Source organism: Phaethon lepturus, unplaced genomic scaffold, assembly GCF_000687285.1.
Source record: "Phaethon lepturus isolate BGI_N335 unplaced genomic scaffold, ASM68728v1 scaffold35065, whole genome shotgun sequence".
NCBI lineage: Eukaryota > Metazoa > Chordata > Aves > Phaethontiformes > Phaethontidae > Phaethon > Phaethon lepturus.
The window spans coordinates 19,101-30,705 of NW_010541855.1; the positions used below are offsets into that span (position 1 = coordinate 19,101).

General features: G+C 48.7%; 1 protein-coding gene across 1 annotated transcript; it reads right to left on the bottom strand.

Moving 5' to 3' along the window:
- Nucleotides 1-1,947: 1,947 nt before the first annotated feature.
- DKC1 (dyskeratosis congenita 1, dyskerin) lies at nucleotides 1,948-11,532 on the bottom strand. Its single transcript, XM_010287856.1, has 13 exons — nucleotides 11,452-11,532; nucleotides 10,794-10,885; nucleotides 10,086-10,270; nucleotides 9,480-9,544; nucleotides 8,780-8,906; nucleotides 8,272-8,402; nucleotides 7,139-7,282; nucleotides 6,570-6,690; nucleotides 5,189-5,307; nucleotides 3,955-4,058; nucleotides 3,431-3,497; nucleotides 2,519-2,677; nucleotides 1,948-2,016 (listed from the first exon to the last, which is right to left on the bottom strand). Exons 2-13 carry the CDS (start codon nucleotides 10,862-10,864, stop codon nucleotides 1,948-1,950), a joined length of 1,362 nt encoding a protein of 453 aa, XP_010286158.1. The 5' UTR covers nucleotides 10,865-10,885; nucleotides 11,452-11,532.
- Nucleotides 11,533-11,605: the final 73 nt, after the last annotated feature.

Genomic DNA, 11,605 nt, shown 5'->3' on the forward strand with positions numbered 1-11,605 from the left:
CATCACCATGGCTCCTGGACAAACCATAACCATGATTTAGGTGAAAGAATCTCATTTGTGTGTTCAGCAGTCAGCTAGGGGAAGGGGGTTAAGAAGTCTTGTGCAATTTCTTAAGGATGCCAAAAATAAAATCTCTTGATGTGCAATAGGGACCTTGGTTCTGATCCACTGCAGGGAAACAATGAGCAGCAATAAACATGTGCTGAAACGTTGCTGTGTCTGGTGTTTTACCTCTTCAGCTGAGCACTTGCTCATAGCTACAACTCTGTTCCCACCTCCCTGACCCTAACACACTCAAGGTTAGGCAGGCCAGGACCAAACAGTCCCTCCATCCAGACACCATCAGACCCCTCCAGCAGCTCACTCCAGCACAGGCAAAGGACAGAGATCAGCTTTCAGGCATACATCCCAGGGGGTTTTACAGAAGTGGAGGGTGGCCCCATAGCACCTGCAAAGTCCTGACCAGTAACAAAGGTCCCTCCAGTGATGGTCCACATCAGTATGACTTCTCTGCACCAGCAGCTTCTTTAGGAGAACGGCATGAAGGTTGGGCAGAAGGGGCAGCCATTTGCCTGCCCAGCTGCAGCATGCATATCTGTTAAGCTGCATCCCCTCCCCCTGAACAAACCGCTGACCTCTTACAGGAGCCAGATGAGCAAGAAAATCACCCATTCAAAAATAGGGCTTTTATTTTTATGTAAAAAAAGAGTAAATAAAAATGGAGTTTTTCCCGCTCAGGTTCTGACAGCCACCTGCTGCTGGCCCCACTGCCTGTGTGTATCTAGCATTGGAGGGGAGAAAAATCAGATGGTAAAGACAAAAGCAATGCACAAGGCTAAGAAACATTACAGAATCTCTGCAGGGATGAAGCTCAGAACAAAGCAGCTAAAATCCCGGCTCAGCAGTACCCCTGTGACACAGGACAGACCTCCCATCCCCAGTGAGCCACCCAGATAAGGAAATTAGGACAAGTCTTTCTGAAACCGCTCAAGACCCACACCCAGTGCCCTTTGCAGAGCTGCCTCTGGCCAAGCGTCTCCTCACAAGCACTCCAGTCCCAATAGCACAAAGCGTACTGGCCATCCACCTTCTGGTTACTTCACTTCTGCTCCAAAGCAGCATCCCCACTTCCAGCCTTCAGAGCATATTAGATATCAAAACTGGGGAAGGCAACAAAGTGCTGCAGTCCCTTTCCAACAACTGAATAGAGAAGAGCAAAGAGCCAGCAAGAGGTACACACTGTCAAGGTCACTGGGGCACTGGGTCTGGGGATCACCTGACAACTAACAAGCAGGTCCCCACACTGTAAAGCAAAAAATCAGGGATTTAAAGTTGTAATTATTTTATGATAAAGTTAAAAAGTACTGAAGAATATCTGGGTGGACTATTGATCTCATCTAGCTGTGGGTCACGCCAAGCATACAGCCAGATTAAAACAAACCGGAACCCTTCAATAACCAATTTGGCTGTACCCATTCAGATGGGCCATGACAAAGCCAGTCCTCCAGACAACCAACACATTCTGAGACTGTCAGGTAACAGCTCCAACCTTGGAAGAAAAGGAAGAGAGAGGCAGGACAGAAGAGGAGAGAAATGTTATTCCTCTCTCTCAAGGTGAAAACAGAGACACGATGTAAGAGCCAGAAGCTAGAGCTTCCCTGAAGATACCACTTCTATTGGCATCACGGTGTTCAGCTTTAGAGAGCAATCCAGTGCAGTGGCAGTCAGGCACCCCACTCCTCTGGCAACCCTTAAAACAGGATGAGGAGGGGTACCTAAGCAGGGCATATCCTGTGCAAACACACCTGCTCACTCATGTACACAGCAGAAAAGGAACTTGGAACTTGCTGGCTTCTCTGCCACACAGTCAATCCACTTTTTTTTTTTCCCCCAAGGTCTCAAGACTCCTTCCCAACAAGGTCGCCTGCTTTGGACAGATCCAGTCGCTTATTCTGAGCTCTCTTCTACCTCCTTTTGTTTCTTCTTCTTCTTCTTCTTGGTGCTGATCTCACTGGTCTGTGAAGAGGTTAGAGAGGTCAGGAAGGAATCAAAAAGGAATCCCCCACTGCTCATTTCAGGAGGAACAGCCCCACTCCAGACACAGTGCAGGCTCCCCATGGCCACAATCCTCCCTCACCACTGTACAAGCACTGAAGCACACTGACTGAATGTCATCACAATACCAGGCACCATCCTCGCACTGAGGCCCATTACAGGGTACCAGAGCACAGAGGTGGCCTGGCAGGAACATGTACCCACCAACTGCCCCAGGACAGATTGTGGCTCACCCCATCCCTGCCCCACTGCAGACCCACCCCCACAAGCCTCACCTGCACAATCTTCCACCACCCTCAACCAGTTCAGTTTACAAATGCACCTGCATAGACATCTTTCTCTGCCCGTTGGGAGCCTGGCACTCTGGAGACAGGATGATGATGTCTTTATGCTGTCTCTCCCCAACACCTCCAGGAATCTCTCCCATGCTGGGACAGTACCATGGCAGCACCCAGTTACATACCACTTCTATTTGCTCCTCCCCACTCTCAGCTGCCTCTTTGGCTTTCTTCTCTTTCTTCTTCTTTTTCTTTTCCTTTTTGCTCAGCTCCTCTGGTGGCGGAGTGGCAGGGGATGGTGGGGTCACAGCCTCCTCACTTTCACTCTCTGACTCTCGCTTCCTCTGTTAGGGGAACACACTGTCAGACACGCCATCTTCCAAATGAGCTCAAGTGATGGGAAAACTGCTTGCAAGCCCATTGCAACTATTTTGCCTGATTCAATCAAAGTTTGCAGTTAACAATGCTTTGAGCAGGAGGTTGAGCTACAAACTGCCAGTGGTTGCCTCCAAGCATATACTGTCTAGGATTTGCTTCTGCCAGAATTGCACCCCATATTTCTCAGTGTTTCCTGTACCCCAAATGCTCCAGAGTTTGAAACACTGCTACACCTTTCCAAGCGCACGCACAAGCCCTGACTTACATCCTTAGATCACAGCACAAACCCTGACTTAGGGAACTTTAGATGCAACTCTTGCGTGGACATTTCTGCAACTGTCTGTAGTCTCCAGAAAGGTTCTCTGGCACAACAAACATCCACTGTGGCCGTACAACATTTCCTTGGATGCTTCAGCTTGTACACATGTCAGAGCTCCTCATTCTCATACTGTGCCACAGGACTCACACCCAAAGTACAACATCCCAGAGAAAAACACCCAGGGGCAAGGCTTTAAACAGAGGCCTTATGGGCCCTGCAACCACAACACATGTTGGGGCACTAGGCTCCCAGAATACAAAACACCTTCCCCTGTAAAACAGCCAGCCAAAGCAGCACACAATCCAGTGCCTGATATCAACTGCCTAAAGGAACAGGCGTGTATCCACTCTACATCAGGGCCCAAGCAAACTTACAGCCAGAGAGCACTAACAATACTCACTTTTGGAGCCCTCTCCAGCTCTGAAACAGCTCGGGGAATGGCAGCTGCCTCTTTCTTGGAAGCATCCCTGAAAGAGAAGATCCCCAGGCTGAACAGGAAAGCCACTGCCTCATGCTACTCTGTGCAAGTACAAAGCCCTGACCTCCTTGCAAGGGCTCCATAACCTGCACCAGGCACTAGGTGGGGACGCTGGTGTGGGGGAAGACCTGCAGCCTGCACCAGGGCCAGCTGGGCTGGGCAACAGCAAGGCCTCCCCCATTTAATTTAGCAGACTGACTCCCTCTAAAACCACAAGCACAGGCTAGAAAGGGATAACCATCTGCTCGAGGCCTTTTCCTCCAGTGCTGCCCACTAGCAGCACGTTGCCTAGGACTGCAAGAAATGTCACTGCACCCTATGGGTCCAGACGGATGACAGCCTTCAGCCCAGCCTAACATGCTCCAAGCACAACCAGCAGCGCCCAGCCCTTGCTGCACAGGGTTCCCCTCCGCCCGCCATGCAGGAGCCACACAACCTGTACCCACCTATAATCCACATACTCCTTCTTCCAGGAATCTGGTGTGCTCTCATTGGGCTTTCCATGCTTGTCCAGCAGACCCTTCTGGATCATCATCTTCTTTTGACTGGCCTGAGAGCAACACGCAACAAGTCAGACTGCAGCTCCAGGAAGGAGAAATCCTCCCTGGGGCTTCAGCTACTTGGCCTAAGAGGAGGTAATCCAGGAACAAGCCAAGCCAACAACTACAGCATTATTGATTTAACACTTCTCCAAGGACCTTCTAAGAAATCACACGAAACATCCCCTGCACAGCATCCTACAAATCTCAGGCAGGAGGCATCTTCATCAAGGGCTAATTTTTGGGGGAAGTAACAGCAGCAGACTAAGATGACTCTGCACATCATGGAGCTCAGATCTTTTGACTGAGTTTCTCCAGCTTAATGACTTGCTGCATTTCAGCTGAACCACTCCAGCTCCAAATGCAAGGCTTTTCTAAGACTCCAAGATGCTTGAACTGGCTCACGTTACCTCATATTTGCTGCAAGACAGATGTGCATGCATCCCACAGCTTTCTACATTTCACCTGAACGACAGGAATGGAATAAGCCACTTGACACCAAGTTTTCAGTCCGAGCTGCATCACTCACCACAGTGATCACATCACCTCACTCACCAGTCTGGCTGCAGTGAAGCTTGCACTGCTGACATGTTGATTTCCATGACTACCACATGCTTGTGACAGGAGAGGAACCCAACAGTTCCTACTGCTCCTGTCCTTCAGGCACAATTTAGTGTCTCACCAGATAGTTCACATTTTGGCATTGTTGCAGTTGCACCAGAACAAAAAGCAGCTCCTTGCCCATCCCCTCCAGAGCCATCAGTATGGGGTGATAGATGAAGGTCATCTTTGCGCAGAGCGCTAATGCCATCCGCTTCACATCATTTGGCTCTTTAGCAGAGGAGGGATGGTGCTGTACAGACCTGAGCCCATGCCTGAGCACCGGCAGCAGTCCCTGCTGGGCCTCAGGTAGAGCTGCCCAGGCTCCGCTGGGAGGGAAAGCCTTGCTCCCACCAACACGGCTGGCACGGCCCCAGCACTGGGAAGGTGCCACCATCATGGCTCTAGAGCACAGCATAATTACACCATGACCCTAGAGAAGACACAGGCACAGCTCTGCCTGAGGAGCCTGGAGTCCCACATCCTGACAGCTGGGCTCCCACTGCCACCCTGGGACTGACCACACCCCAACACTGCTCACCTTGGGACCGAGACCCCATTTGCGGGGATATGTGTCTCTCTCCATGATCACTCTCTTGATCTTTGCCACAATGCCATGGTCACAAGTAGAAATGACGGCTGTGGTCATCAACGCAATGGCTGCAGAAGCAAGGCAGAGAGGTCATTAACTCTTTAACAGCAGAACTATGACAGCAACGCAGGAACCTGCTATGTTCACCCTGTTCTTCCTCTGTCAGCACAAAGAGGAGCAACAGCCCCCACTAGTGCCATTTCACCCCAAAACATCACTGAAGGTTAAGTTCTGGACTAATACTTCAGAGAGCTGCCCTGCTCAAGGGCAGCAAGTGTGTCAGTCAAGCATTAACCACACTATAAAGCACAGGCCTCTCCGGCTTACACCAGACAACCAGTTCTGGATCAGTGAACACAGTAAGACCAACCATTTCCCAGAGCAGCACCAACTACTGGATGGGGAAAAGCTCTGTGACCAGCTGCTGGAGCAATTCCAGGCAACTCAAGGAACCACGCCACTATAGAAAGGAGCAGTGCTGCTCCTTTATCAGCTCCCAAAACCTTGAGAGCCAAACTAGAGGAAACTAATCTTATCAGTAAATTAGATTTTTCTTGCCAGGTCCCCAAGACTGCCAGAGTGTAACAGGGTGGAACAGGTTGGCTATGTTACACCTCCAAGGCCCCTCAGTCCCACTGGTCTGGACTGAGTACAAGGGTGTACGGCACTGAGCATCGTGACAGACCATCTGTACAGTATGCCAGCACTGCTTTTCTGAAGACCCTGGCTAGAACAAAGCACCTTTTCAAGTTACTTGAGCTGGTAGTTGCTCAAGTCCTTTTTACACTAATCTGCTTAGAAAGTGTGATATGCCAGGTAGCAGTATGTGATCAGACATCATCCCTCATCTCAGTGGGGATGGAGCCCCCACAAGAGGGGCTCCAACCCTGCCAGCACCACATCGTTCCTGCAGGCAGCCAGCCACACACCACAGCAGCCCCCAGTAGGACACTGGGAGACTGGAGGGTCTCTAGAGGCTGCACAGCACCCAGACCCTAGAACAGGAATCGGGGTGCTGCAGGAGGGCAGTACCACTGCACTCAGAGAATGGATAAACTTTGTCATCAGCTCACACACAAAGCACACCTGAGCATCACACAGCTGAAACCAGGCTGAGGAACTCTTCACACTGTGCCAAGGACTGATGCAGCCACTATTTCCTAACATGCTACCCAACACCAGCTGCCTTGGGCCATACTAACCCACAGTCCCAATCAGGAAGAACAACTGAAACCAGCTGTGCACAGGGACGCATTTGTTGTGCATTCACTGGAACACAGTCTATTATTTCTGCAGTTAGCTGGGCACAAGAAGAACAAGTGTTTCATACCTAGGCAGATAGCTTCTCCTTTTGTGGTGATGACAACAATCTCCTGATTAAGCTCAATACCATCTTCGTACCTCAGGACACCAGGCAGCATGATCTTGGCTCCATAGCAAATCGCATTAACCTGAAAATGTAGGGAACAGGAAGGCTTATAAGCTATTAGAGAATAAAAACAATGTAAGTAGTGCCTCTAATATTTTAGCTTCCCATTGCCATTACTGTCCCTGTAATAACATCCCTATGTACCTATTTCTTATTGTCCACTATCTAAAACTTCAGGGCTTTGGAAAAAGCAAACAAAGCAAAGCACCTGTCACACCAAGCAACATGTGAGGGAGATGTCTTATAACCATCAGCATCCTCCTGAAGCGAGGAGAGCAGCTTCTCTGCCACTCAATTCTTGGCACTTGTATCTTACTGCTCATCTGTCAGTGGCCCATACTAGGTCCTACACAGCTCACAATCAGGACACCATATGGATCCCGATTCCTCCAGTCATTATGTTAGCTGTACAAGTTATGAGGACACTCTGCAGTCTCTGGCTGTCAACTGGCACTATCTGAGGAACTTACCGCACTGTCTTTCATGACTAGTCGCTTGTGTGAAGTCAGCAGTTTCTCCAACGGCAGGATAACTCTTCGCAGGTAGCTGTCATCCTTGTTGTTGTCGTACTGCCACTGTGCATCCAGTACATCGTGCATAGTCACCATGTTGTCCTGCAAAGCAACAATGCCTCTAAACTCTCCTACTAGCTTCCAACTTGGAACACACAGAAGAAAACAGCTGAAGTCCAACAGCAAACAGTGTGCTGAAAGAGCGTGAAAAACAGATGCCCGACTCAGAAGCATCAAAAAACCAACCTAAAACAGGCAAGGACACATTCCATCAACAGCTTGAGGTCAGCCTGACTTCTGCTACCATAGCCTTCAACCTTCCTAATCTCAGACAGCACTTGGACCTAGTGTATGAGGTCTGTCCACACGAAACTTTGAAATATGACCAAACTTAAACAAATACCTGGGACCTCTAGACAGAGATTAGCAAGTACAAGTCTAAACTAACCAGCTCTTCAGTGACATGGAATAAATTCTTGAAGCAGCTGTAATTAAGAAATGACTGGCAGTGATTACAGCTGTGGCAAAAGCACAGATAGGTGGGGAAGCACTTACACTTCAATACTGCTTTTCAAGTAAAGAACTTAGTTCTGGAGTTTGAACTGGCAGCAGCATCCAGCTATGACCAGACTGAAAAGACTGTACAAGTGCGCAAGATCCCACAAGACTGCATCTCCCAGGCTCATTTCAATGAAGCACGTTCCCTGCAGTGTGCCCTGACACCAAGCGGTCACAGATTGCTAAGCAGACAGCTCACATGCCTGAACTCATGGCATGCACATGGTTTGTAGGCTGAGAAACACAGGTGGCATAAAACAACCTTTCAGTCACCATGGTGCACTTCCCAGTCACTCACTGTCCCAAAGCTTAATTACCAGAACAGGGGCAACACCCTGAACTGAACTCAACACTTTGGTTACAGACCATCTATAGCAAAAGCTCCCATGTTTTCAGAGCTATTCACAAAGCTCCTCCTGGCCAGCATACACCTATACCTTCTCCTAACACTGTAAAACTAATGCAGTTCCAAGGAACACTTGCAATTCTGACAATTTCAAATTTGCTGTTTACAGTTAGAGGTACCACTCTACCTTCTCTCCCAGGATGCCTGAGCGCACTCTGCGAAGCTCTTGCATCTGGCCCCCCACACCAAGCAGCAAACCAAGGTGAACACAGAGTGTTCGGATATATGTGCCTGCTTCACAGCTCACCCAGAAGATACCTGAAATGCAGGACAGGACAGAAGAGTATTTAAATACCTATCTAGAAATGAACCACATCTAGAAGATCCCTCCAAGACAAGCTGTATGTCCAACCCTTCACAAAGCCATCAGCCTAGGGTGATAGATGAAGGTCATCTTTGCACCGAGTGCTAATGCCACCTAATTGACATCATTTGGCTCTTCAATGAAGGATGCAGCAGTATATAAAACAGATGGGATTTGCTTCTCAGCACAAAGTAATACATGAAGCAGTTACTGCTTTATGGTGCTGAAGATTTAGGTCTTAAGACATCTGCCAAGAATATGAAGCTGCCCATTTCACAGGAAAATTTATCAGCTGTCAGCTTAAGAAGGAGGCAGGAAAGCCCTGTTTTACCTAATCTTCTCTCAGGATCATACTCCACCAACTTGCTCTCATAGATGGTTCTGACTCTTAGTTGTCGTTTGACCGCAGCAATGAGGGGTGGTCGCTGAAACAGCGCGCCTGTCAGAGTTTCTATTGCCTGAGGGTAGAAGCAGAAGAAGTAACAGCTTACACCTATGCCCTAACATAGGAACACCCTGGGGTCTCCAGCAGCTGTGACCACTTCCATGAGTGAGAAACCACAAGGTTCATCATTTGGTGATGTCATGTGCAATAAAGCTGGTCTGAACCAGTGATGTGGTCAAAATGCTACCCCAGCTGCCAGTGAGCACAGCTGGACTTTTTCATCAGGTGGCAGTATGTGATCAGACATCATCCCTCGTCTCAGTGGGGATGGAGCCCCCCAAAAGAGGGGCTCTAACCCTGCCAGCACCACATCACTCCTGCAGGCAGCCACCACACACCCCAGCAGCCCCCAGTAGGACACTGGGAGACCAGAGGGTCTCTGGAGGCTGCACAGCACCCAGACCCTAGAACAGGAATCGGGGTGCTGCAGGAGGGCAGCACCACTGCACTCAGAGAATGGATAAACTTCATCATCACCTCACACACAGAGCACACCTGAGTTCCGCTCCTACCCTCTCATCTCCCACCAGTGCTGAACACTTTGCATGTAAAGTGCCAGCATGGCTAAGCGCATGCTGAGACTTACCCTGGCAAGCTGAGCCTCACTTTCAATTGCATTGTGCAGCCGAACAATTCCCACATACTCTTTGCCTGAAAGAACGACAAGAGCAGTCAGGAGTGGCCACTTGCATTTAATGTTGACCTTGAGGTCCACACCGCTTCACAGCCACACATCCACAGAGCCTTGAAATTTTCACATCCACCTCTCCTAGGAAGTGCACACAGTTTATTATGGAGTTGGTTATTCTTCCAACAAAATAAATGTAAGCTACATTTATTTTTTCACCAAGTTTTATTTCACTGGACTGGTAGAGGCTGAGGCTGTAAGTTCAGTTAGTAGATGAAACCAGTCTGTCAGAAGTGTTTTCACCAACTTGAAACAGCACAAGTCCCAGAGAAGAAGAAAAAAAAAACAAAAAACAAAAAAAAAAAAAAAAACCCCACTTGTGACAGCGTGTATCTCACTCCCTCACTGGCTTGGTGCGAGAAGGATAAGCAACCCTTAAGCTCAAGGCACTAAACACCAAGGGTAGCCCTTTCAAAGACTGGAAATCTCCATTTTGTCTCCAAAATAACTCCACCACCTCCCTAGTCACTTAAGACTGTAAATGGTCCTGGGCAATTAACATACCTGCGCTCTGCTGAGATTTGACCAGTCGTGTTGCCCTCTCAATGCACACAATGAGGCACCCAGTCACCTTAGGATCCAGAGTGCCACTGTGTCCAGTCTTCTCTACTCGAAGGATGCGTCGGATCCATGCAACCACCTCGTGGGAAGATGGATTGGAAGGTTTGTCGAGGTTAATAAAGCCAGACCTATAACACAAGATGACAGAGAGTAGGAGCTAAGCATCAGAGCAAACACGGCAAGAGCACAAATACTTTGGAAATATTTATTCTGGCTGCAAGGAAATGTATTTTTATACAGCCAAATAAGTGATGAGCCTCACAGCTGCTCTCAGTGAGCACACATCAAGATGCTCTGCACAGAGCAGGTGATATATTCCATGGTCAAAGAACTCTGTTTTCCCCAGACTGCTCATCACTACTCTGCACTTAAACCAAACCAAATGCAACAAAGTCCAAGCAGTCTCAACGTCTATCAGGCCACAGGACTTTCTGTAAGACCCCAGAGAATTCCTGAAGTGTTTGCATGCCCATCCACAGAACAAAGCAAACTTTACAGGAAGTGACCAGTGGGTCCTCTTTGGACATTTAGTGGTTAGTAGCAAGGTACTGAGTCAAGCAGAAAGGTACAAAGGGAATCCAGAACAGAAACTGTTTTGAAGATGCTAACTGTGAAAGAAAAATAAAGCACTCTGGCCCTTATTGCACTCACCGAACATAGTCGGAAATCTCTCTCTTCAGGGGATTAGCACCAGAAGAAAGAGGTGTGTAGTGTGCTGTCATCACATTTAACTTGTCGAAGTTCTACAAAATCCAAGCAAAAGTTACAAGTGTTCTTGAGCTCACCTTGGTTTCAGCACTGTTTTGCCCCAATACGTCTCCCCAGTTACATGACACCTGATTTGTGCATCTAAGTTAAAATAGCCTCTTCCAAAATGAAAATGACCCAACAATGAAACCACAATGCTTTACAGAAAGAAACAGAAGTCCTGCAACAAAAGAGATGGGAAGCAGCAGAATCAACACTGACAATGCAAGATAAATCCAGTGTGCCCCAGAAACTCAGGACAAGCAACTCGGAAGTCTACACAGACCACAGGCCACTGTCAGACCAAACAGCTGAAGAAATCTGGCAGGGTCTTTACAGAAGACGATAAGCTTAGAAAGCAGGCATGCAAATGATACTGCTGGACAAACTTTATAACATGATTTCTGCATGCAGAGCGTTTGCCTCTGCTTCGAGTGTCACGCATACTGTTTCTTAGCAGTAGGGTTACACAGAGAAGGAGCTGTGCACCTCCACGGGCCTGCGCCGAGAAACAAAAGCAGGCGCAGGGGTGTGCCACGAGGTGATCTATAACCCACCCTACCTTCAGCAGCAAGGGCCACTGAGACGTGTCCAGCTGGGCGACACGGGACTCGGGCTTGATGAAAAATTCCTCCGTGTGCTGAATGTCCTGAGGGCGGAGAAGTTACCCGAGATCAGAGAAAGGAAAGGAAACCCGCAGGCGCACGCTCCCGCTC